This window comes from Jaculus jaculus, chromosome 8 (genome assembly GCF_020740685.1).
Source record: "Jaculus jaculus isolate mJacJac1 chromosome 8, mJacJac1.mat.Y.cur, whole genome shotgun sequence".
Taxonomy (NCBI): Eukaryota; Metazoa; Chordata; class Mammalia; order Rodentia; family Dipodidae; genus Jaculus; species Jaculus jaculus.
Window position 1 is genome coordinate 95029874 of NC_059109.1, and position 26186 is coordinate 95056059.

A 26186-nucleotide genomic window follows, 5' to 3' on the forward strand; every position below is an offset into this window, starting at 1 on the left:
GTACTACTTTCCTTGCCGTATTCTTGCTGGCGCATGCGCACGACCACAAAAAGCGTGAGCTAATGTTTGAAGATGCTGCGTCCGGCAAGGGTCGTCTGGTCTCTGTGGTTACGGCCGAGGACGCCAGGGGTCTCGGCTGGAAACGGTGATCGCAGGAATGTCGCTTCTGGTGGTCCTCCTTCTGGCAGCACCTCTCCCAGAACCCTGAATATCTTCGACCGGGATTTAAAGAGGAAACAGAAGAACTGGGCAGCCCGGCAGCCTGAGTCGAGGAAATTTGATTACCTGAAGGAGGAGGTGAGACCGCGGTGGCGGTGGGGACGGCGGCGCTGAGCTCGGTCCACGGTTACCGGATTCCGGCCGGGCCTGACGAACGCCGCCTGCTCGGGTGACCTTGACCCTTACCTTCTGCGTCTGTTCCCTGCCCCGTAGCACAGCCAGACGAGGGTCGGACGCTTGCACGTGCCACTGATACGTTCACCGAGCCGCTGAACCAACACTGCTTGACAGCTAGGGCAGAGCAAGACCCCTGCCCCCCCTCCCCCGCCCTTGGCAGACTTTTATTTTAGCGGGGAGGGTGATAAAAGGATGATGACTGCGGTTGTCGGGCCTGGCCACTCTAAAGGGGGACCACGTGAGCAGTTCAACGAACTGAGATGGGGGGGCGATGGACAGAGTACCTCATAGGAAAAGAGGAGTGCTAAGCTCTTGAAGCCTGCGGAGGTCTTATGTGAAGCTCTGATGAGGGAGAAATGAGGGTGATTAGGAGGGCGGCGCTTTTTAATGGCTTTACACTATAAGTAGGAGTTTGAATTTTCTCCTCCCTCTTTGTTCTTTCACTTTTGTAACTGCTACGCGGTTAATGGTCATTTGAAACGTGGCTAGTCCAACAGAGGTAGAAAGTTGACTTGTCAATACGTTTTATGTGTCCTATACACAAAGCACAGTGCACATACTATGTCCTGCCAGTTGCTAGTTTTCTTCTTAATGAGAATTTGTGATGGCATGTGGCTGGACCATGTACATGCCTAGTAGGTCTTTTTTCACCTCAAGAACCCGTTTACAGTATGCATAACTGGAAAGTATGCAATGAAAGTGTTTGAGAGTTCTTTTTGAAATAAGCGACAGCTACATTAGCATTGATGTACAAAGTGGACTGCTCTGGGGAAAGGACTCTGCTCTACTTAGTCCCTTGTCCATCTTTTCCTCAAAAGGAAATACATCTGTGTTCAGAACTTTCAAGCATTAATTGTAACTCATAGGTGAATAAGTTGAAAGTGTGGAATATTAGATTCCTCCATCTTCATTAATGTTATATGAAGTTAGCCCACTAAAAAGATCCTTCTTATCTTGAAACCTCTTTTAAATTGGGGTGAAATTTAGGGGGTGGTTTCATTTGTACTTTCTTCAGACTTTGCATTTAATACTTTGCATAGATCACCCCAAAAAAGCTGCTAACATAGGCTGGGTGGGTGTGGTGGCACATGCCTAGCACTCAGAAGGTGGAGGCAGAGGATTGGAAAATTGTGAGTTCCAGAGCCCGCATTACCCTTTCTCAGAAGACTGACAAAAGTTAGCTCATTTAGAAATTTCACAAAATTTCTTAGTAAGTTTTTATTGTGACCACTTACCCCTACTGATCTTCAGTAATCCTTAGCTAACTATTGTTATTTGTTGCCAATTGTGTTTTTGTTACTTTTAATTCTTGTGATCTTATATCACATAAAATATAAAGACCAGGTATGTGTGTGCATTTTTTAAAGATTATTTAGTCTTTTTGTTTATTTTGTTTTAAAACATCGTCCCACTCTAGACCAGGCTGTCCTCAACTTTGTGATGATCCTGTTGCCTTAGTTTCCTGAGCACTAGGCTGGCCTCAACGTTGTGATGATCCTGTTGCCTTAGTCTCCCGAGCACTAGGCTGGCCTCAACGTTGTGATGATCCTGTTGCCTTAGTCTCCCGACACTAGGCTGGCCTCAACGTTGTGATGATCCTGTTGCCTTAGTCTCCCGAGCACTAGGCTGGCCTCAACGTTGTGATGATCTTGTTACCTTAGTCTCCCGACACTAGGCTGGCCTCAACGTTGTGATGATCCTGTTGCCTTAGTCTCCCGACACTAGGCTGGCCTCAACATTGTGAAGATCCTGTTGCCTTAGTCTCCCGAGCACTAGGCTGGCCTCAACGTTGTGATGATCCTGTTACCTTAGTCTCCCGACACTAGGCTGGCCTCAACGTTGTGATGATCCTGTTGCCTTAGTCTCCCGAGCACTAGGCTGGCCTCAACGTTGTGATGATCTTGTTGCCTTAGTCTCCCGAGCACTAGGCTGGCCTCAACGTTGTGATGATCTTGTTGCCTTAGTCTCCCGAGCACTAGGCTGGCCTCAACGTTGTGATGATCCTGTTGCCTTAGTCTCCCGAGCACTAGGATTGCAGGTGTGGGCCACCATACCCTGCAGATTGTTTAGTGTTGATCTCTCAAAGTTTACTTCTGAAGTAATTTGCTTAAATTAGTTTTCTTAGATATTTTATTATGCCCCTACTCAGTATTTGTAAAGAAAGTTGCTATGGGAAAATAGAAAGAGGAATTGTAGGAAATACCATGTTGAAATGTAAGTAACCTATAGATTATTGAAGAGTGGGAAAAGAGAAAGTTTCTTCTCTGTGAAACCTGTTCAATTTGCTTATACTGTTGATTCTTGAAATCTTTCAGATTGGAAGTCGGATTGCAGATCGTGTGTATGACATAGCCAGGTAAGAGATGGGTGCATTATATAATACAGTGAGATATAATGAACTTTTATTGTTTTTCCCCTGAAATAGGCTCTACTGTAATACTCAGGCTTCTGAATTTATGCTGTCCTCCTGCCTTAATCTTGTAAGCAGCTTGGACCATAGGCATGAACCACCTCCTAGTTCAAGTCTTCAGTAGAGACTTGAAATACTGAATTTGATATCTGAAGAGGTAAATTCTGAAGAAATTTATTAACAGTGTTGGTGATTTGGTGATTTGAGTCACTCTGAAAGTTTCTCTCACTCTTCTTCCTTTTTCCTTCCTTCTTCCCTTTCTCCCCCCCCCCCCCACACTTCCTTTTTGGTTTTTCATGGTAGGATCTTGCTGTAGCCCAGGCTGGCTGGGAATTCACTATGTAATCTCAGGGTGGCCTCGAACTCACAGCGATTCTCCTACCTCTGCCTTCCTAGTTTTGGGATTAAAGGTATGCACCACGTCCAGCTTTTTTTATTTTTATTTTTAATATATATTTTTTAAATTTTTTATTTATTTATTTGAGAGCGACAGACATAGAGAGAAAGACAGAGGGAGAGAGAGAATGGGTGCGCCAGGGCTTCCAGCCTCTGCAAATGAACTCCAGACGCATGCGCCCCCTTGTGCATCTGGCTAACGTGGGACCTGGGGAACCGAGCCTCGAACCGGGGTCCTTAGGCTTCACAGGCAAGCGCTTAACCGCTAAGCCATCTCTCCAGCCCTTTTTATTTTTATTTTTGAGACAGGGTCCTGCTGTGTAGCCCAGACTGTCCTCCCAACTTGTGGCAATCCTCTTGCTTCAAACTCCAAAATGCTAGAATTACAAACATACATAGCCACACCTGAATTCCCCTTTTTGGGGGGTCTGGGATGGCAGTTGTCCTTTTCTTCATTGTTGTCTTATAAGAGTATGGATGTACAACTAGTGGCTATCTCCAAGTTACTTGATAGTTGATTTGGCCCAAATCTAGTGACAGAGATAGCCTCACACTCACCTCCCCACGGAAATGAATTGGCTACATGTGAATTTTCAAGATACATTAAACCTAGGTTTAAAGGTTTAACAAAAGTTAGTAATAAATTCATTTGCCATTTAAATGAAGGAGAAAGTCTACCTAGATTTCTTTCCCAGTCATCATTAGTGGTAATAAAGGTACTGTGACAGTTATATAAAGGATGACTTGGAAAAAACATGTTCAAGTAGAGGTGAAATCTTGAGGGATCTGTTGCTCTGGGTATTAGATGTAGATTCAAGATAACAGCCGTGGAGTAGAACTACAGTAGATAATGATTGATATTAGAATTATTTTAATAATTAATTTATTACTTCTTTAGGTATTATTTTATTTAAAAGGCATTAATTTATACCAGGATAGCCGAGTGTGGTGGTGCATGTCTTTAATCCCAGCACTTGGGAGGCAGAGGTAGGTATGTCGCTGTGAGTTCAAGGCTACTCTGAAACTACATAGTGGATTCCAGGTCAGCCTGGGATAGAGTGAGACCCTACCTTGAAAAACAACAACAAAAAAAAATTAGCTGGGCATGGAGGCACACACCTTTAGTCCCAGCACTTGGGACTAAAGATGCAGAAGGATCACTGTGAGTTCGAGGCCAGCCTGAGACTACACAGTGAATTCCAGGTCAGCCTGGACTAGAGTGAGACCCTTCCTCGAAAAACAAAAACAACAACAACAACAAAAAAAATTATACCAGGATGAGTGATTTCTGTAATTAAAAGGGCAGGACCATAAAATGAAACTCCTTCCGCCATATTTTTTTCTAATATTTATTATTCATTTGCCTCTTGCCATTGCAAATGAATGCCAGATGCTTGCTACTTAAGCCACTTTTTGTTAAGTGGATGGTTTGGGGTTTGAACCCAGGCTGGCAGGTTTTGTGAGCAAGTGCCTTTAACCCCTGAACCATCTTCCTAATCCCCTTTACCTATATAAGGGATACATCTTTATATCTTAAAAAGCCTTATGATTAGTTTTGTATGGTGAAAAACAAACCCAGCTTCATTGTTGCAGATTGCCTTCTCCATTTTATTTGTTTCACTAATTCATTTATTTTAAAGATTACAAAAAGTAGTTTATGATCATCATTTTCTTGGATTACAGTTCAATTTTACTTTGAAAATATAGATAAGCAATGAAGAGGGCACACGACATCATTGTTCCATCAGTTCTCTGGTTTCCCCATAGGACTAGAGTTATAGACGTGTATTTTCATGCCCAGCATTCCCCCCCCCTTTGGTTTTTCTTTTTTTTTTAATATTTTTTTGTTCATTTTTTATTTTATTTATTTGAGAGCAACAGACACAGAGAGAAAGACAGATAGAGGGAGAGGGAGAGAATGGGCGCGCCAGGGCTTCCAGCCACTGCAAACGAACTCCAGACACGTATGCCCCCTTGTGCATCTGGCTAACGTGGGACCTGGGGAACCGAGCCTCGAACCGGGGTCCTTAGGCTTCACAGGCAAGTGCTTAACCGCTAAGCCATCTCTCCAGCCCCCCTTTGGTTTTTCTGAGGTAGGGTGTCACTCTAGCCCAGGCTGACTTGGAATTAACTATGTAGTCTCAGGGTGGCCTCGAACTCTTGACAATCCTCCTACCTCTGTCTCCCAAGTACTGAGATTAAAGGTGTGTGCCATTAAGCCCGGCTTTTTTTTTTTTTTTTTTTTTTTTTTTTTTTTTTTTTTTTTTTTTTTTAATGTGGGTACTGGAGAATCTCAGGTAGGTGGCTCAGACCCTCATGCTTAAGCAATAAGTGCTCTTGCCCACTGAGCCATCTCTCCAGCACAAGTTTAACATACTAATCACTCCATGGAATTTCATACAAAAATTTCTAAGGGTTATTGTGCCTCAAAGAATTTGAGAAACAAATTTAAGTTTCGAATAAGTATACCAAATTTTTTATGATAACTTACATTTAGGTTTTTTTTCCCAATCTTTATTTGGATGTATTGAATCAAAGCACCTTCATTAAGTGTGTTCTTCAAATCCATATCTAAGCCATGTGGAGAAGGTGTCAAGGGTCATACTACGTCCCTAGCCCTAAGGCTGGTTCTTCATGAGGTGCTGGGTTGAGATACTACACTGGACAGACTCACTGTTTGTTATCTCTTCTGGCCGATGTAGCTTGTAAGACAAGGTAGGCAGTGATATACTTTTCTGAAAACTGTCACTAAAAAGTTTTTATTTAAGAAAAGTTAGTTCTTAATTATTTTATGGCTTGTATTTATAGGCACAGCATAACTTAAAGTGTCTGTTGTTTAGAAATTTTCCCCTTGCTTTGGATGTTGGATGTGGAAGAGGCTACATAGCACAACATTTGAATAAGGTAATTTTATTCATTGGCTTAATTTACTTTGAGAAATAACATTGGTTAATTTTAAGAAAAGACTTTCCTTGATTATTTAGTTAAATGGTATTTTGATTTTGATGATATGAAGATTGCTTATCATAACATCGATATTCCTGATAAATCATTTCCATATAAAATATTTTATTGATTTATTTGAGAGAGAGAGAGAATGGGTGTGCCAGAGCCTCTAGCCACTGCAGACGAACTCCATACACATGTGCCACCATTTATATCTGGTTTATGTGGATTCTGGGGAGTTGAACCTAGGTTCTTAGGCTTCACAGGCAAAGGCCTTAACTTCTAAGCCATCTCTCCAGCATAGAGGTAGATTATTTCTTTAGCCCTACATATGTCTTTATTTTCACTTTATGTGAACATGATTGATGTTCACCAAAAAGTAAGGGGTTAGGATAATTGCCCAACATGATTGCCCTGGGTTTAATCCCCAACAATGCAAAATAAATAAATAATTTGTATCCATACTCAAAATGTGATTCAGCTAATTTTATTAGCTAGAAAAATAATAATTTCCTTAATTAAAACTGACCAAAGGGCTGGAGAGATGGCTTAGTGGTTAAGTGTTTGCCTGTGATGCCAAGCCTGGCTCGAGACTCTATTCCCCAGGACCCACGTAAGCCAGATGCACAAGGTGGTACATGCATCTGGAGTTCATTTGTAGTGGCTGGAGGCCCTGGTGAGCCCATTCTCTCTGTATCTATCTGCCTCTTTTTCTCTCTCTCTGTCACTCTCAAATAAATAAATAAATAAAAATAAGCAAAACTATGATTAAATATAGGTAGTCTTTAGTAGTACTTATACTATTTTATAGATAACAACATGTACTTGGGCCAGGGTGGTTTGGGAGCGGCAGGATTGTGAGACTCTCAAAACACTGTATTATTTTTTAAAATTTTATTTGTTTGAGAGAGAAAAAGAGAGAATAGGTACTGTAAACAAACTCCAGATACATGCATCACCTTGTGCATCTGGCTCATGTGGGCCCTAGGGAATCAAACCTGGGTCCTCAGTCTTCACAGGCAAGCTCCTTAATCACTAAGCTCTCTCTAGCCCATGAAATGTTTTTGTTAGAATATATTATATGATGAATTTCATGTGATCTTTTCATACATAAATATAATGTATCTTGATCATATTTATCTTCTCTGTTGCCTTCCTTATACCACTGCCCCCCAACATTGGTCCTCTTCCCAGCTAGTCCTTGTGCTGCTCAACCAGAGAAATCATTTCAGCATATCCAACAGATTTGACAGGTCTAAGTCACACAGAAGAGGAAGAGCATAGAGAATAGGCACAGTGCAAAGCTCTGGCTTGTTTGAGACAGCAAGGTCAGGATGAAAAGCAAACAGTTGTTTTTTTGAGGTAGAGTCTCATTATAGCCCAGGCTGACCTGGAATTCATTATGTAATATCAGGCTGGCCTCAAACTCACAATGATCCTCTTACCTCTGCCTCCCAAGTACTGTGTGCACCACCATACCTGCTGCCAACAGTTTTTTTTAAATTATTATTAATATTTTTACTTATTTATTTGATAGAGAGAGAGAGAGAATGGACATGCCAGGGCCTTTAGCCACTGCAAATGAACTCCAGATACATGTGCCACCTTGAGTATCTGGCTTATGTGGGTACTGGGGAATTGAACCTGGGTCCTTAGGCTTTGCAGGTAAGCACCTTAACTGCTATACCATCTCTCCAGCCCCATTTTTTTTTTTATTAAATTTGTTTGAGTGTGTGTGAGACAGAATGGGTATGCCAGTGCCTCCACCAGCTGCAAATGAACTCTACATGCATGCACTACCTTGTGCATCTGGCTTACATGATCATCTCTCCAGCCTGAAAAGCAAATAGTTTTGAGCAGAAGATTAAGAATGACTTACCTTCTCATAGTACTTGAAGATGCTATGCAAGTTACTGAGGGAAAACTGTCAACAGTCTTACTCTGTAGTGGAACCTATGTACAATGCTACTAACCAGCAAGACCAGATTTCTGTGTTATGGGGTTAACCAGCCACTTTGTGATTGGGTTTGAGGCCCTCTTCAAACGAAGGGAATCACGTCTGATAGTATGTACTCAGTCGTCATAGGCCTTGAAAGGGAAGCAATTAGCATAATTTTGCTAAATGGACATGCCTTGTTGCAGTTAGCTTCTTATTGTTGGCAAAAAGTATCTGACCAAAAGCAACTTGTGGAAGGAAAGGGTTTTAGTTTGGCTTATAAGCTCAAAGGGAAGCTGCATGATGGCAGGGAAATGGATGGGCATGAGCAAGACATCACCTCCTGGCCAATGTCAGATGGACAGTAACAGCAGGAGAGTGTCAGCAAAGCACTTGGCACCCTTGAAGCCCACCGCAGCAGCACACCTTCAGCAAGGTTTTCAAATTGCCATCAGCAATTTGGAGATCAAGCATTCATAACACAAAAGTTTTTGGGGAGCAACTGTATCAGGCTACCACATTTTCTGCCCCCCAGCCCCCATAAACTGATAACGATCCATGATTTAAAATGCAGTGCATACAGTCTAACTTTAAAAATCCCCATAGTTGTTTGTTTGTTTTTTTGTTTGGGTTAGGGTCTTGTTCTAGCACAAACTGGCCTTGAATTCACAATGTAGTCTTGGGCTGGCCTCGAACTCAAGGCAGTTCTCCTACCTCTGCCTCCCCAGTGCTGGGATTTAAGGCATGTGCCACCAGGCCTGGCATTAGTCCCCATAGTTTTTATCAATCCCAGCGCTGTTCAAACATCCCCATAGTCTAAGGTTTTCTAACTGAGCTATAATACCAGAACAAACAAAAAACCTTAATGACATAGAATAAACATTCACACTGCAAAAGATGGCATTGGGCATAGCAAAGAGATTGAACCAATACCAGATTTAAAACAAACAGGGCACACATGAAACTCTTAACTCCATAGCAAAGAAAGATTGAACCCATATAAGAGGGCAAACATGAAACTCATTTTAACTCCAATTCTGACAACTCTAACCGGTGACAGCTCTCCAAGTCCAATAATTCAAACCAGTGATGAGTCTCAAGTTCCATTTCTACCTTTCCAGCTCGACTGCTCATAGCTCCAGGTATACTTTAACCAGTGCCAGCAGCTCTCCTTGGCAGCCATCTCACAGTCTTGTCATCTCCATTGGGTCTCCACTGCAACCCACAGTTTATCCTCATGGCTCCATTGGGTCTCCATGCAGGGATTTCAACAGCCCTGCTTCACATTGCCCATGGCCATTTCCAAAAACAAAACCAGGTTGCAAACCCAGTGACCCTCTCTTTTCTGTATTTGTTATATTCGATAGTACCAGGTGGGCTACCAACTTGTTAATCCAGAGGGGGAATAAAGCTGACTTTGAAAAAACAGAAAAACTTCTTCAGCATTCTGGTCCCTTACTTCAAAGCAGTCTCCATTCTTCCTGCTATCCCAATGCAGATAAACTGGCCCAATCAGTGCTTGTAATCTCTCAAACAGTTGCAGCTAAACAGTTGCAGCTGAATGGGCAGTAGTTTCAGCCAAAGATTTCCTTTCTTGCTGTGCCATATCCTTCTGCTTATGCTACTCCATTTGTATATGATGTAGCCCTGTACAAGTTCTTAGGACACAGGCAGTCAGAATGCGGCAAGCCTCTTACACAACCGGCTTCTCTACCAGTCTCAACAAAATTCTCTTAACCTCACAAGCTAAACCTCATAGCCATAGTTCTTACTGCTTTTAGGTCTTTAAACTCTGACCCAAATGGTCCTCAACACTGTACTTACAGCACTGCAAGGAGTCTCTTAGGCCAAGGTTTCTAATCCATCCGCATTCCTCCTACAAATCAGTTCCAGTAGGTCAAAGCCACAGAATCAGTTTTCTAGCATCAACGATGCCACTTGTCAATGCCAATTTACTGTTGCAGTCAGCTTTGCATTGCTGGTAAAAAGCACCTGACCAAAACCAGCTTGTGGGAGAAAGGGTTTATTTGGCTCACAGACTTGAGGGAAGCTCCATGTGCAAGGCATATGGATGGGCATGAGTAGAGGCTAGACATTACCCCCTGGCCAACATCAGGTGAACCACAGCAGCAGTAGAGTGTGCCACACACTTGGCGAGGGGAGCTGTGTATAACACCCATAAGCCTGCCCCCAGCAATACCCCTCCAACAAGGCTTCAATTCTCAAATTGCCATCATATGGGGATTCAAGCATTCAGAACACATACGTTTATGGGGAGACCTGAAATCAAACCATCACACATATAGACACATACACATTTATGAGAGAGAAAGAGGCAGAGAGAGGGAGAATGGGCACGCCAGGGCCTCTAGCCACTGCAAATGAACTCCAGACATATGCACCACCTTGTGCATCTGGCTTACATGGGCCCTAGGGAATTGAACTGAGGCCCTTTGGCTTTGCAGGCAAGGACCTTAACTGCTAAGCTGTCTCTACAGCTGTCTCTCATACTTCTTAACAACAATGTTCATGCCCTCAGATAAGTAAGTCAGCTTTAGTCAGAGGAGCAGCTTTGTAGTGGACAGCTGTAACCACAGAGTCTCACAAGTGGTCAGCCATAAGTGAGACATCTGTCTCATCCCTTCCAAGGCTCAGTGAACATCTTGGGGTGGGAGGATGTGGCTAGGATGGAAATAATGTAAGAGCCAGAGGAGTGGAGCATGTGGTGTGTAAGACAGACTTCTGGGCATATCATGGCTGTCGAGCTTTTGAACTCACAGCATCTGTGATTACCTGTTACCTATACCCTCCCTGTCTGCAGTTAAGAGGTTATGTGGGAGGGAAAGACATCTTCAGTGGTATAGCCAGTGGTAAGGAGCCCATGCTCCTTTAAGTAATCCTAATGAAACTCATCCAACCCCCCCCCCAAAAAAATCAATGATGTACTTACATATAAATCAATCCATGTAAGAATTTTAAAAAGATATTTAGATATGAGGATCTAATCTCATGAGTGGGAGACATGTTTATTGTAGGGTGAGGGAAAGAGATCAGAAGATTGATAGAGTTAAATTATGATAGGAGCAGGATCCTTGAGAAAAGAACCATATGGAAAATTGTAATGTATAACAGAAGTAGCCAGTATCCTTTTCTCTTGGAAAGAAGAGGATAAGTGAAACAGGGAAAATGAAGCCCTTTTTCTGTGTGTTGTCTTTCTTACTGTACCAACTCTGAATGAACAACTGAAAGCATCAACCCCATTTTAGGTCCTTCTGTTACAGGAACATGGAGACTGGCTTGCAGAATATTGTGTTGAACCATGGAAAGTTTGGTGTGGTAGTGTACACATTTAATATCAGCTCTGGGTTGCAGAGTGATCTCCATATCAGCCTGGGCTAGAGCGAGATCCGTCCTCAAAACAAAAAAACCACCTGTTGCAGTTACCTTTGTGTTGCTGGCACAAAGAACTTGACCATAAGCAGTTTATGGGAGGAAAGGTTTTATTTTGGCTGACAGACTCACGGGGAAGCTCCATGATGGCAGGGGAAACCAATGGCAATGGCAGAGGGTGTACATCATCTCCCACCCAACCTCAAGGGGACAACAGCAGCAGGAGAGTGTGCCAAACCCTAGCAAGCTGGCTCTAACACCCATGAACGCACCCCAAACAATACACTGCCTCCAGGAGGATCTAATTCTCAAATTGCCACCAGCTAGAGGCCTAACATTCAGAGCACATAAGTTTATGGGAGACACCTCACTCAAGCCACCACCCCACCCCATGGAAAACCTAAAGTAGAAACTCTAACTCATTGGCGAAGAGTCAGGATGTTTATATTCTCATCTGTGTCCTCTATTCAGCAACTTAAATGTGTTAACTATAGCTAGCTGAGTCTACTTAAGTATATGTTACTTACTATGTTCTGTTTTCTTTTTTTTTTGGGAGGGGAGGTTTGAGGTAGGGTCTCACTCTAGCCCAGGCTGACCTGAAACTCACTTTGTAGTTTCAGGGTGGCCTTGAACTCGTGGTGATCCTCCTACCTCTGCCTCCCAAGTGCTGGGATTAAAGGCATGCGCCACCACGCCTGGCTTTCTTACTATGTTCTTAAAGATATTTGGGTACCAAGCTGATACAAAGCAGAAAGATACCATTACAAATTAATCTATGCTTAGTACTCTTTCTTTTAGGAATATTAGTAATTATTTTGTTGTGTTACTGAATTCATTTATTTGTTTTTGGATTATCTGATCATCTTTAATTATTTCATTGCAGGAAACTATTGGAAAGTTTTTCCAAATAGACATTGCAGAAAATGCTTTGGTAGGTCCTTTTAACACTGTTTATTTCTGATCTCAAGACTTGATTTTTATTTCTTTCATGAAAAGAGCTTTAAAAACACTGATTAAAACCTGATGCAGTGGCATGTGCCTTTAATCCCAGCACTTCGGAAGCAGACATAGAAGATTGCTGTAAGTTCAAGGCCACCCTGAGACTATGTAGTGATTCCCAGGTCAGTGTAGTGATTTCCAGGTCAGCCTGGGCAAGAGTGAGAGACTACCTTGAAAAACCAAAACAAACAATTCAACAACAACAACAAAAAAAAAACTGTGATTACACATATACCACATATGAGAAAGAATTAAATAGTACAGGGAATATAGACGGGGGGTGGGGGGGAAATCTTCCTTCATCTTGCCACTCAGGGCAGTCAATGGTGACATTTGACTTCTTATCATTGTAAGCATATACCTACCTCTATTCCCAATGGTATATGTGCTATATGGACACTATGCTAATATTCCATGTTCTTCATGAGATGTCATTTGATTCTGTCAGTGAATACAATGAATGTGTGTGTCCCTCGTGTTTTTCTTTTCTCTTTTTAAAGAGTGTAATGTAGCTTGGGCTTGGAACTGTCAAGTAGCTGAGGGTGACCTTAAATTCCTGCCTTCACCTCTCAAGTACTGGGATTAGAAGTGTATACCACCACACCCAGTTTGTGTGCTTTTTTTTTTTTTTTTTAACTGACTACATAGTATTCTAGTAGGTGAATACAACATGGTTTATGTAGCTCAGTCTCTTGAAAGGTCGGTAGTTTTATTTTGCAATATCAACAGTGTGTCTGCATTCCTATGTAAAGTAACTATGTCTATTTGGTTTACTTTTGTGAGTAGAGTAAATCCGTGGTGGTAGAATTCATAGATTCCTTGCATTTCATGTTCAATATATATCTCCAGATTACCCTTGGAAAGAGTTAATGAGGAAGGGCATTACATGAAAATGCTTTTTCCTCCTTGTCTTTGGCAATCATTTTTTTAGCAATTCAATAAGCAAAAATTAGAAATGTCTGTTTTCTTTAATTGCTAGTTTAGTCTAGCAATTAAATTGGCTATTGATTGTCACTACTTTTCTTGTCTTTTTTAAATTTAGAGGTAGAGTCTTAATCAGCCTGGCTGATCTGGAACTAACTATGAAGCCCCAGGCTGGCTTCTATCTCATAGAAATCCTCCTACTTCACCCTACCAAGTACTGGTGGATCTTGGTATTTCCTTACTTGTGGAATTTGTAAATAGTTTTGTCACATGTCTATGCCTTTCCATCATTGCCTTAAGGATTCACATGTTGTTAATCTAGGTTGTTTGTAAGTGTTTGTATTTTAGAGGTGTTAATCCTCCATAAATCATACATAAGTCATACAATAATATTTGCCCCAGTTTATGTTTATTTTGCTGTTACCAGGTTTAAAATTAGTTTTTCACAAATATGGCATTTTTTCTCCTATATTTTCTAGGCTTTTAAAATCAAAGGATATAAAAGTGTTCACTGACCCTTCATCTAACACCCTATGACTTCAGTTGCTGTACTAAGATGTTCAGCTTTCTGAGATTTGTTCTTGGATAGGTAGCATTATTTTATTTGTTCAAGCAACTAGCCAGTGGTTTTTTGTTTGTTTTGTTTGTGTTTTTTTTTTTTTTAATTTGTTTTGTTTGTTTTCTTGCCTGGTCTTAAGTGATATTTAAGAAAAAAATTTGACTACCTTCTTGTGCCACTTTTTGTTTTTTGATAGAAACTAAGTGAATGTAATATTTACTTCAGTTTAACAATGATTGTATGATTTTATTAGTTATTCAGACTGTACAGGTATGTTTTGATCTTTTTTTTTTTTTAACCATTAGAAAAATTGTTTAGAAACAGATATCCCTACTGTGAGTGTTTTAGCTGATGAAGAATTCCTTCCCTTCCAAGAAAATACATTTGACCTGGTGGTTAGCAGCTTAAGGTTGGTAATTCATGTGTACTTTAAAAAAATATATGTTATAAAATATATATATATATGTGTGTGTGTGTTATAAATAGGTCAAATTTAGCTATAACAGTTTACTCTTTAGGGGGTACAGAAAACAAATAAAAGAGTGAACTAACTCTCTCTCTGTCTGTCTCCCTCCCTCCCTCTGTGTGTTTGTTACTAGGGATTGAATCTTTGTTCTGCTAGGCAAGTACTCTACCACTGAGCTGCAATAGAAAATTATTTTTTTCTAATTCTAACCCAGGTATATTGGTTTATAAATTACAAGATTTTTCTGGTCATGGTTTATGGATTCAGTGCTCTCTAGTAGAAATACAGTGCTAAAGCACCTCAACTTGTTCTTTATCCCCCAACTTTGTAGAACTTGTTAAGGTCATTAGTGAGTAGTATTCTGGAAATGGTATTGATGGAGGTAGCAGTGTGAAAGACCTTGGCTGCTGTTGTCATTTGTCAGTACACTCTTCTTAAGGTCATTTGCACTTAAAGGAAAGCTAGTATGTCCTTCAACTTTAATTCTTTTCTTGTACACAGATTTTTAGTTCTCATGGTTATTTTTCCTTGCACATTTTCTACCATGTACTTTGTTTATTGCATAAACATGTATCATAAGTTATTGAGTAAACTATAACAGATGAGGCTACTTTGGGGAAAACATACATTGAATCAGACAGAGTTTTATCTCAAAGAACTCAAAATCTAATAGAGAAAAATAAAATGTTCTCCATAGCATCTTATTTATTTGTTTTATCTTCCATAGTTAAATGGATTTTTAGGGGGTGGCAGATTTCTAAGGTAGGGTGTCACTCTAGCTGAAGCTGACCTGGAGAATTCACTGTGTAGTCTCTGGGTGGCCTTGAACTCATGGTGATCCTCCTATCTCTGCCTCTCAAATGATGTGGTTACATGCTGGTCTTTCCTTCTGTTCTCTACATGTAATTCAGTCCTTTTGATGGCTGTTTTTATAGTCATCATTGTCTTCTCAGGACTTTCCTGGTTTCATCACTAAGAGTCCTTATGGCCCAGAAGGCTCCTGAGGTCCAGAATTGCTGTTTGCTTTATTGAGGCTGTTACTTCTTTCTTGCTTGTTTCCATATACTAAGCAAATTTTTTATGAGTACACAATATTTCTTTTTATTTATTTTTCTCAATTTTTATTAACATTTTCTATGATTATAAAAAATATCCCATGGTAATACCCCCCCACACTTTCCCCTTTGAAATTCCATTCTCCATCATATCCCCTCCACATCTCAATCAGTCTTCTCTTTTATTTTGATGTCATGATCTTTTCCTTCTCTTATGATGGTCTTGTGTAGGTAGTGTCAGGCACTATGAGGTCATGGATATGCAGGCCATTTTATGTCTGGAGGCAGCATGTTGTAAGGAGTCCTACCCTTCCTTTGGCTCTTACCTTCTTTCCGCCACCTCTTCCTCATTATACCCTGAGCCTTGGAAGGTGTGATCGAGATGTTACTCAGTCACATCTTTCCAGCACTATACTTTCTGAGTCATCCCAAAGTCATTGCCATCTGAAAAGAGAAGATTCTCTACCCAAAGTGAGAGTAGTGTTAACATAAGGGTATAAATATTAAGAGAAGTGCTTACTGGGCACTTTGATAAGCATAGTATATACATTTTTCCAGACAGGAATACCCCTGTTTTAAGTTTTCAGTATCAGGGATGTGTTTCCCCCCGTGGAGCGGGCCTCCAGTCCAATTGGAGGGCAGTTGGTTTCTACCATGACAGATGTGCCACTATTGCACCCGTTGGCTCATTTGCGCTGGCTTGCCAAAGTACACAGTATTTCTATTTTAAAAGGAAAAGCATAGGTGTAAAGGAAAGAGCCCTAGGCAGTCAGAACCCAAGTTTCAACTTCAGCCCATCTGCAAGTAACTCAATTGTTCTCAGTTTCCTCATACGCCTGGTAGAGCTTGTAATAGCATTTCCTTAGGTTGTACGTAATCTAATAATTGTCAGAAAGCAACATGAAAGATATGTTTGAGTTTACAGCAGTCTGCTTTAGAATGTGTATTCAGTTCTCTCCTGAAGCTTAGAAAAAAAGGTGCTAACTATATCAGGAGCAATTGTCCATTTTCTACAGAGACTGAGAATATGGGTCTTACCATCATACATGACTACACTCTTAGAGTAAACCAAATTAGAAGAAAATACATGAAATTCCTTAACTTTAAGTGTAAAAACAGTGCTTTTTTTTTTTCTCATCATCTTAAAAAAACATGTGAGATTTTGTATTTTCCCTGATCTCTCCAGTCACTTTCCTTTCTCCTTTGTCCCTCGAACCCTCCACACATTTCCCTCAAGACTATTTGGTTATTTTTCTGGCAACCTAAATATACTTCATTATGATCCAGCACTCAGGCTCCTTGATATTTACCAAAACAGTGAAAACTTATATGCACACAAAAGTATGCACACAGGACATTTATAGCTACTTAAGTTTAGGAGGCAACTAAGATGTCCTTCAGTATAACATTCTGGAAAACACAAAACTATGAACTAGACATGGTGGCACATGCCTTTAATCCCAGTAGTCAGGAGGCAGAAATAGGAGGACCACTGTGAGTTCTAGGCCAGCCTGGGACTACAGAGTGAATGCCAGGTCAGTCTGCACTAGAGTGAGACCCTACCTCACAAAAAAAAACTATGGAGTCACTAAAATATGCTTGGTGGTGGCTAGGGTTTATACGAGGTGTGTGGGAGTTAATCAGCAGATCATAAAATTTTTTGAAAATATATTCTTGTTGCTGCAATAGAATACCTTCCCAGCTTTACATGGATAGCTAGGAAATTGAGCCCAGGCTGGCAGGCATTGTAAGCAAATACCACGGAGCCATCTTCTCAGTCCCTAGATCAAAAGTTTTTTTTTTTTTTTTTTTTCAGGTCAGTGAGACCACTCTGTATGATACTATAGTGGTAATACATGTTAAACATTTATCCAAACATAGAATGTATACCACCACTGAGAGGGAACTCTTACATAGACTTTGGACTTTGCATGATAATGATGTGTCAGTAGAAGTTCATGCATTGTAACATGTACCACTCTGGTGGGGGATGTCAGTGACAATCTGTGGATATGAAGATGGAAATATGTAGGAAATCTACCTTCCTTTCATTTCTACTGTGAACTAAACTCCATTGTAATGAGCTAGGGATATTGCTCAGTGGTAAAGACCTTGCCTAGTTTATATAATGCTGTATGTAGATACAAGCTCCAGTACTGTAAAAAAAATAAAAGCAAGTAAAACAAAAAGGAAAACTACAATAATGAACCGGAGAAATGGCCCACTGGGTAAAGCACTTGGCATGCAAATGTAAAGACCTGAATTAGGATCAATAGAACACATCTCTTATAATCCTAGCTTGCCATGGCAAGATGTGAGATGGAGACAGGAGAGTCCCTGGAAGCCTGAGGTACACAGTGATGAACAACAAGGAACCCTGTCTCAAGCAAGGTGGAAGGTTAGGACTAAGACCTGAGATTGTCCTCTGGCTACCACACACATGTACCCACTGTGTACAAACAAAATAAAAGATAAAACAAGTTGCATTTAAGGCCTAAGTAAGCTGGCCGTGGTGGCACACATCTTTAATCCCAGCACTCAGGAGGCAGAAGTAGGAGGATTGCCTACTGAGACTCCATAGTGAATTCCAGGTCAGTCTGAGCTAGAGTGAGACCCTACCTTAAAAAAACAAAACAAAACAAAACAAAACAAAAAAAACACAAAAGGGCTAAGCAGATATCTTGGTAGGTAAAGAGCTTACTATGGAAGCATGAGCAACTGAATTTTGGTTCCCAGTACCCATGTATAATGCTGGGCATGGAAGCATGTTCCTAAACTCCTAGCACTGGGAAGGCAAAAGTAGGAGGATCATTGGGACTTATTGGTTAGTCTAGCTGATTTGGTGAGCAACAGGTTCAGTAATACCCTGTCTAAAAAGATAAGGTGGAAAGTGATTGCGGAAGGCACGCACATGTGCCCCCAACCCATACATATGAACACACCGATAACACACACACACACACACACGGTCAAAAAACAGTAAAAATCTTTAAGGAAGAAAGGGTGTTATGTCTAGTTTGTTTGACTTAATTGATGTGCTTACATGAAGATGACATCAGATATTATTAACATATTTTCAAATCAGGTCTCAGTGCCACTTTTTAAAAATATATTTGGTTCTCCCTGCAAGGTAGGGTCTTATTCTAGTTCAGGCTGGCCTGGACTTCACTCTGTAGTCCTCTCAGGGTGGCCTCAAACACACGGTGATCCTCCTACTTCTGCCTCCCGATAGCTGGGATTAAAGGCATGTGCCACCATGCCCAGCTATTTTTGGTTTTTTTATTTGCTTGAGAGAGAGAAGATGGATGCACAAGAGCCTTCTGCCACTGCAAACCAACTCCAGACACATGCCCCACTTTGTGTGTCTCGTTTTTTTTGGGTCCTAGGAAATTGAACCCAGACCATCAAGCTTTGCAAGCAAGTGCCTTTAACCAGTAAGCCATCTCCTTTGACTGAGAGTTCCACTTTTGAAAGAAATGCCTAGTAGGGATGACTTGTACCTTAGCAAGTAATGAAAAATAATTAGATAATACCAGGTTTTTTATTTAAGCAAGTGACACCTTGATATGGCAGAATTTTATAGTGTGACAGCAGAGAGGTTTTCCTCTGGCAGTGTTTATTTAAAACAATCAGTGAATTTTGTTATGCAATTTCAGAATTCAAAATTAATACCTTTTTGTGACATTCTAGTTATAATTATACTAACTAAACTTAAGCAAATATTTATTTATATTTTAGTTTGCACTGGGTGAATGATCTCCCTAGAGCACTTGAACAGGTAAGAAAACCTTTTTTTTTTTTTTTTTTTTTAAATTTTTATTTATTTATTTGAGAGCGACAGACACAGAGAGAAGGACAGAGAGAGGGAGAGAGAGAGAATGGGCGCGCCAGGGCTTCCAGCCTCTGCAAACGAACTCCAGACGCGTGCGCCCCCTTGTGCATCTGGCTAACGTGGGACCTGGGGAACCGAGCCTCGAACCGGGGTCCTTAGGCTTCACAGGCAAGCGCTTAACCGCTAAGCCATCTCTCCAGCCCAAGAAAACCTTTTTTGATACTATACTCTGTTTTTTTTAATCAGAAACTAGCAGATGTTTCTGTTCTTTCAAACTATTTCTTTTTATAAGTTTGACAGGTAGAGAATGGATTAAAATCAAGTATTTTTTATATACTACATTGGAATTCTAGGTTATTTTTCAGTGCATTTAACTTATACATCCATCAGTTATAATAAGTGATTGTATTAATGCCATGGTGGTTTGGGAAATGCCAAAGGGAAAGGAACAAAACAGTAGGTGACTGGGAATTGCTTTACTTAAGAAATAGATGAGACCATGAGGACTGGAAATGCGTGGAGGTGGATAGTTTTTTCCTATAATCTTATTTTCAGGTTGTGTTTCTTCTTCAAATCTCGCTTTAGAAAAATATTTTTTCCTAAGCAAACTTTGATAGGAAAAATACTTGAAAGCCAGGGAAGAGGCAGAGTTCCGATTTGTGTTTTGAACCAGGATGATTGGGCAAATAACTAGTAAAGTAGGATTAAATGGTGATGATTAAAAGAAATAAAAAATGGGAACTAGCCATAATATAACAATAAGGGAAGTTAGTTGGAGGATAATGTCTTGCTTGTGGGGAGTGAATGAGAGGGTGGTGAACTTGCAGAGATAAATGGCCATGAAGAAAAGTTTAGAGTTTGGGGAAGGTGTTCAGGCTGAAGGTAGAGATTGTAAAGTCACTTTCATGGAATTTTAGTTTTTTGTTTTTTGTTTTTTTTAATTAATTTATTTATTTGAGAGCGACAGACACAGAGAGAAAGACAGATAGAGGGAGAGAGAGAGAATGGGCACGCCAGGGCTTCCAGCCTCTGCAAACGAACTCCAGACGCATGTGCCCCCTTGTGCATCTGGCTAACGTGGGACCTGGGGAACCGAGCCTCGAACCGGGGTCCTTAGGCTTCACAGGCAAGCGCTTAACCGCTAAGCCATCTCTCCAGCCCTCATGGAATTTTAAATGATAGGTCCTGTGAGGTAGAGGAGCTTTGGAGAGCTGGAGACTAAACCTTAGGAACTTGTTAAAATAGAGTTTGATAACAATAGCAGGCTTTGACACTGAAGGACAGAAGAAAATAAACCAAAGACTTTATTTCATTTTTTTATTATTATTTTTTGTTTTTTCAGGTAGGGTTTCACTCTAGCCCAGGCTAACCTGGAATTCACTATGTAGTCTCAGGGTGGCCTTGAGCTCATGGCAATCCTCCTACCTCTGCCCCCCGAGTTCTGGGATTAAGGGCGTGTATCACCACACCCAGCTTGGTTTTAATTTTTTTAATATATTGCTTTGTAATTGCTCTGTCATATATTGAAGATAAATCATGACAGTGCTTTGATTACTTTACCATGGCTTAGATTAGGGTTAACTTCAGAATTCCATTCTTGTCCTTACTGTTGAGGGTAGTCAAAACTGGTTTCATATTGCAGTTTAAGATTCTCTTGATCACTGAACAAAGACTTGTGATTCTGTATTTCAGTATGGCCACTATTTGCATAAGACTAAAAATTGATTTTGTGTAAAGCTGAAAAATTACTTCTTAAAGGAAACTAATATATTACTGGGTTAATGCTGTGAATCATAATTATTTCTCTATGGATTAGCCTTCTCTTACCTATATCTAATAAGCTACACAATTGGTGGCTTACCCCAACTACTTATTTATCTCACAATTTTGTAGATTGGGTTTAGTTAGGAAAGTTTGCATCTGGCTTGGCTCACTCATGTGTCTGTCATCAGCTACCAGGTTAGGAACTGACTGGGTTAGGATGTCCTCAGCCAGAACAACTGGCTGATTTCTGTTTCACAGGTCTCTCAACCTTCAGCTATCTTGCCCAGGCTAGTTGATGTTATGGCTGAGCAGGGTGCTAAGACAGCAGGCGGAGGAGGAAGGAAGCATGCATTCCTTAAGACAACTAGACTGAAACTCATGCTGTCATTTTTCCTACTTTCTTTTAGCCAAACTAAGATAAGGCTAGCCCATATTCAAGGAGTAGGGAAATGCACTCCATTTCTTGGTGGGAGTGGTTACCAAATGACTTTCTAAAGGGCACAGACACATAATTTGCAATTTTGATAGTCTGTCATGATTAACTTTTTATTCTCTTAGTATTTTCTGATCATAAAAGTCAGTTGTGTCTGTTATGAAACTTGAAAACATAAACTTATTCTTTTTTAAATTTTATTCATTTATTTATTTGAGAGAGAAAGAGGCAGAGGGAGGGGAAGAGAAAGAGAAAGGGCACACGAGGGCATCCAGCCACTGCAAATAAACTCCAGATGCCTGTGCCACCTTGAGCATCTGACTTATGTGGGTCCCAGGGAATCGAACCTGGGTACTTTGGTTTTGCAGTGCCTTAAGTGCTAAAACATCTTTCCAGCTCCAACCTATTCTTACATAGATATATTGTCACTGCTGAGTGTATATTCAGTTATCACCACACATAACAGTCGCTTCCTGAGAGTCTTGTCTGCTGTCATATACTTCCTGGTTAATATGGAAAAATAAAATTGGTAGTCATTAAAATACTTACTTGGTCACTGTACATTTATTCTTTAGATTTTTTTTTTCTATAAATTTTAACTAGTTTTGTCATCTTGTGTTTATTACAGATTCATTATGTCTTAAAACCAGATGGAGTGTTTGTTGGTGCAATGTTTGGAGGTGACACACTCTATGAACTTCGGTGCTCTTTGCAGTTAGCAGAAACAGAAAGGGAAGGAGGATTTTCTCCACATATTTCTCCTTTCACTGCTGTCAATGACCTAGGACATCTGCTTGGGAGAGCTGGCTTTAATACACTGACTGTGGTAACTATCAAGTAACTGTCTAATTATACTGCTCACTGTTCAAAACAACTTTTTTTCTCTTTAGTTTTTGCATGTGGATGTGTATGTGGGTGCACGTTCATGTTTGCATGAGCACCAACATTTGCGCACATGCTTGAGGAGACCAGAGGTCAACATGGGTTATTGTCCTCTCTACCTTATTTTTTGTGACATGGTCTCACTGAACTTAGCTCACCAATTCAACTAGCCTAGCTATTCTGTAAGCCCCAAGGATCCTCCGTCTCTGCCTTCCCAATACTGAGAATACAGGTGTCCAGAGCCATGTCCAGTTTTTTTGTGATGCTGGGTATCCAAACTCTGGTCCAGATGCTTGCATAACAAACAGTTTATTGACTGACTCTTCTCTTTTCATTTTAATGATAGGAAACTACACATATTGATAGTATTCTGAAATGGTCATGCTTACTTGCTCATTCTTCCTTTCCCCTCCTTTTTGTTTTTTAATTTGATTTATTTATTTGAGAGAGGGGCAAATAAGAGAATGGGCATACCAGGACCTTCAGCCGCTGCAAATGAACTCCAGATGCATGTGCCACCTTGTGCATCTGGGGAATCAAACCTGGGTCCTTTGGCTTTACAGACAAGTGCCTTAAACACTAAGCCATCTCCCCAGCCCCACTTTTGTTTTTTGAAAGGTAAAGATCATGTTTATTGTGCATACAACTTGATTGACATAAGTTAGGAATGTAAAGATGCAATAAGTAGCTCCAAATAAAAAAGAAGTACCAAAGTTAATTAAGACTTGTCTAACTCTATTATCCCATCAGACCCTTCAAATATCAAGTTAGACGTAATGTGGGATTAAGTTTATTACAGATGATGGAGAAGGGTTATCTATAAGCACATTTATAGTACTATTCCTGTCCCCAGCCTTCAGTGGAAACAGTGTTATATGAGGTACAAATGACTTTGTATTTTTAGGCCTAGGCTTAGTCAAGGTAGGGCATGCTCTACTCCTTTAGGGGTAGAGATTTCTAGAAAGAATTCATAGAAATATAGATTCAGCATGGTACTGTGATAGGATAGAACATTGATATACAGTGGATCTTATATAGCCCAGACAGCTGTGTGGTATGTCATTAAATAGAGAGTTTTCATTTAATGGTGCTCTAATAATATCTAAATTTAGGATCATTGTCTCATATGGACAATCCCTTACATCACTAGTGCTTAACATAAATTTTATCATATCATAGACCTCTGCTGATTGGATACATAGCCATTTGTCAGCCATCCATCTGTGCTGGGGATGGAATCTGAGTCCTTTTGTATGGCAAATGCTGTACCACTGCATTATACCCTCAGCTTTACATACCCCTTTCTCAGCTGTGCCATCTAAGGTTGCTGGTTACCACAGCTAAAGAGATGGCCTAGCAAAAGCTCTGAGGCACTTTACTGCTTGGTCCTTCCTTTATTTGTCCAGAAAAGATAATGTTTGAGACTAAATATCAAGGGACACCAGAATATTTGGTGATTATTAGTGGTCTCTGCCTCTGTACAATAGGCTCCTGCATCAGTGTTCAAAAAAGAGATGGAGTAGGCATTGCCCAGTAGTTCATTTGCGAAATGAACTGTGTGTGCCATCCATGTACCCTCTTCCTGAGAAAGCCGATACAGTCATTGGCTAGATTACTAGGAGTAGACTGGAAATATCTGAAGAAATAGGAAGACTGTTTGGCTTGATGCTTGTGCTGCAGTGGCTGGAAATACTGATGTTAACTGTCCAGGAAAACATCAAAGCTGTAATGAGGTATAAATTTGTTTACCCCGCCAAAAACAAACAAACAGTAGTGTCAACAAGCAGAATAACTTTCAAAGACTTTAGGAAAGGGTGATAGTTGATACAGAACACAGTTAGGTTTAGAACAGAGTTATTTGGTATTTTTTCCAAGTAAAGAATTAGGACCAGTTTGTTGGGGTTTTAAGAAGATACCTTTCACAGTGAGGGATATTTCATTCAGCAGTTTTAGATCTTAAATCAACTATAAGCCAGGTGATATTTGTGTAGAACATTAAAAATAAGATTCTTGGGCTGGAGAGATGGCTTAGTGGTTAAGCGCTTGCCTATGAAGCCTAAGGACCCCAGTTCAAGGCTCGGTTCCCCAGGTCCCACATTAGCCAGATGCACAAGGGGGTGCACGCGTCTGGAGTTCGTTTGCAGTGGCTGGAAGCCTCTGGAGTTCGTTTGCAGTGGCTGGAAGCCCTGGCGCGCCCATCCTCTCTCTCTCCCTCTATCTGACTTTCTCCCTGTGTCTGTCACTCTCAAGTAAATAAATAAAAAATGAACAAAAAAAATAAAAAAAAAATATGATTCTTGGGGCTACAGGAACTAGAGATGTAGCTTAGTGATAGAGCGTGTGTCTAGCATGAACCAGGTTCCATCACTAGCTTTAAGGAAAGAAAAAGTAAAGAAAACTTCTTGTGTCCCATAGGATGTTCAGAGAAATCTCTCCAAACCCTTTTTGGATTTAGTTTTTTGAGGTAGGGTCTCCCTCTAGCCCAAGCTGACTTGGAATTCACTGTGTAGTCTCAGGGTGGCCTCGAACTCATGTGATCCTCCTACCTCTGCACCTCTGCCTCTTGAGTGCTGGGATTAAAGGTGTGAGCCACCACACCCGGCTTCCTTTTCAGGTTTTTTTAATGATGAATGTTAACTGAATATTACTTTTTCTTTTTAAATAGGACACTGATGAAATTCAAGTTAACTACCCAGGAATGTTTGAGTTGATGGAAGATTTACAAGGTAAGGTATTTTAAAGAACTCTTATACTCCATTTGGGAGGCATTTTCAGCGTCTTTGTCAGACATTGGCATAAGGACAAGGGATCCACTCAAGGGGAGCAAGCAGACTCTTTTCATGGACCTTATGATATGAAGTGGAGAAGGGAGACACCAGACAGCTATCAACAAAATCAAAAGTTAAATTGGAATTTAACCAGTGCTTTGAAGGAGCATTCAGTGATTATGTTGCTTCTAGAATAATACAGCAGAACTTAGATGGTACATTTGTGGCAGAGCACATAAGTGACACTCTGTTAGTATTTGGTATCCCAGGTCTAGTTATGCTATGCACACAGATAGTTGGGTAAGAAAAAAAGAGGTGATTATGCTGTTCTAAAGAAATAAACACAAGCTAAGTAGGTAGAAGGAAGGAGTTGAGCTTTAGGCAAAGAGAAAAGATTCTGCAAAGACCTATTGCAAGAAGAGCATGGTAAGAATAGAAAGAAGAGCTGTGACTAGAGAACAATAAGGGGAGTTGAATGATAAAAATTGGTAATAAATGGATGTTAGTCAAATCATGCAGCAGGACCTCATAGACCTGTATTAGTTAACTCTTCTTGACTACTTGATAGAAGCAACTTAAGGGAGAAATTTTGACTCATGGTTTAGGAAATACATGGTAGGAAAGGCATTGTGGTGAGGGTGAGGTAGCTGGGGATATCATGGTAAGAGGCTGGAAGCAGACCAGGCTGGAAAGCAGGCTTACCTATCACCCTCAAAGTCTAGCCTTACTCCAGCATCCCATTTCCTCTAGTAAGCCCTACATTGTAAAGGTTTCACACTTTCAAAACACTGCCACCACCTGACACCAAACATTCAAATACCTGAGCCTGTGAGGAACATTTTACATTCAAATCATAATGGGCCCTATTAAGAGAGTTTATCCTTATCAAGCATTTTATGTTTTCTTTTGTTGTTCATTTTTTATGTATTTATTTGAGAGTGACAGACAGAGAGAAAGACAGATAAAGGGAGAGAGAGAGAATGGGCGAGCCAGGGCTTCCAGCCACTGCAAACGAACTCCAGACGTGTGT

General features: G+C 40.6%; 1 protein-coding gene across 6 annotated transcripts in view; it reads left to right on the top strand.

Moving 5' to 3' along the window:
- Nucleotides 1-28: 28 nt before the first annotated feature.
- Nucleotides 29-26186, top strand: part of Ndufaf5 (NADH:ubiquinone oxidoreductase complex assembly factor 5) — a 35786-nt gene continuing 9628 nt past the window's right edge. The window contains exons 1-8 of one of the 6 annotated variants that reach the window (XM_004661527.2): nt 29-297; nt 2712-2752; nt 6043-6106; nt 12358-12405; nt 14262-14365; nt 19216-19255; nt 22135-22332; nt 25054-25114. In XM_004661527.2, the coding sequence (XP_004661584.1) occupies nt 73-297; nt 2712-2752; nt 6043-6106; nt 12358-12405; nt 14262-14365; nt 19216-19255; nt 22135-22332; nt 25054-25114 (781 nt within the window). In that variant the 5' untranslated portion in view covers nt 29-72. Of the gene's footprint in view, nt 298-2711; nt 2753-6010; nt 6107-12357; nt 12406-14261; nt 14366-19215; nt 19256-22134; nt 22333-25053; nt 25115-26186 lie in introns of those variants that run through there. The other 5 variants (XM_045156252.1, XM_045156251.1, XM_045156254.1 and 2 more) reach the window with 5 other exon arrangements.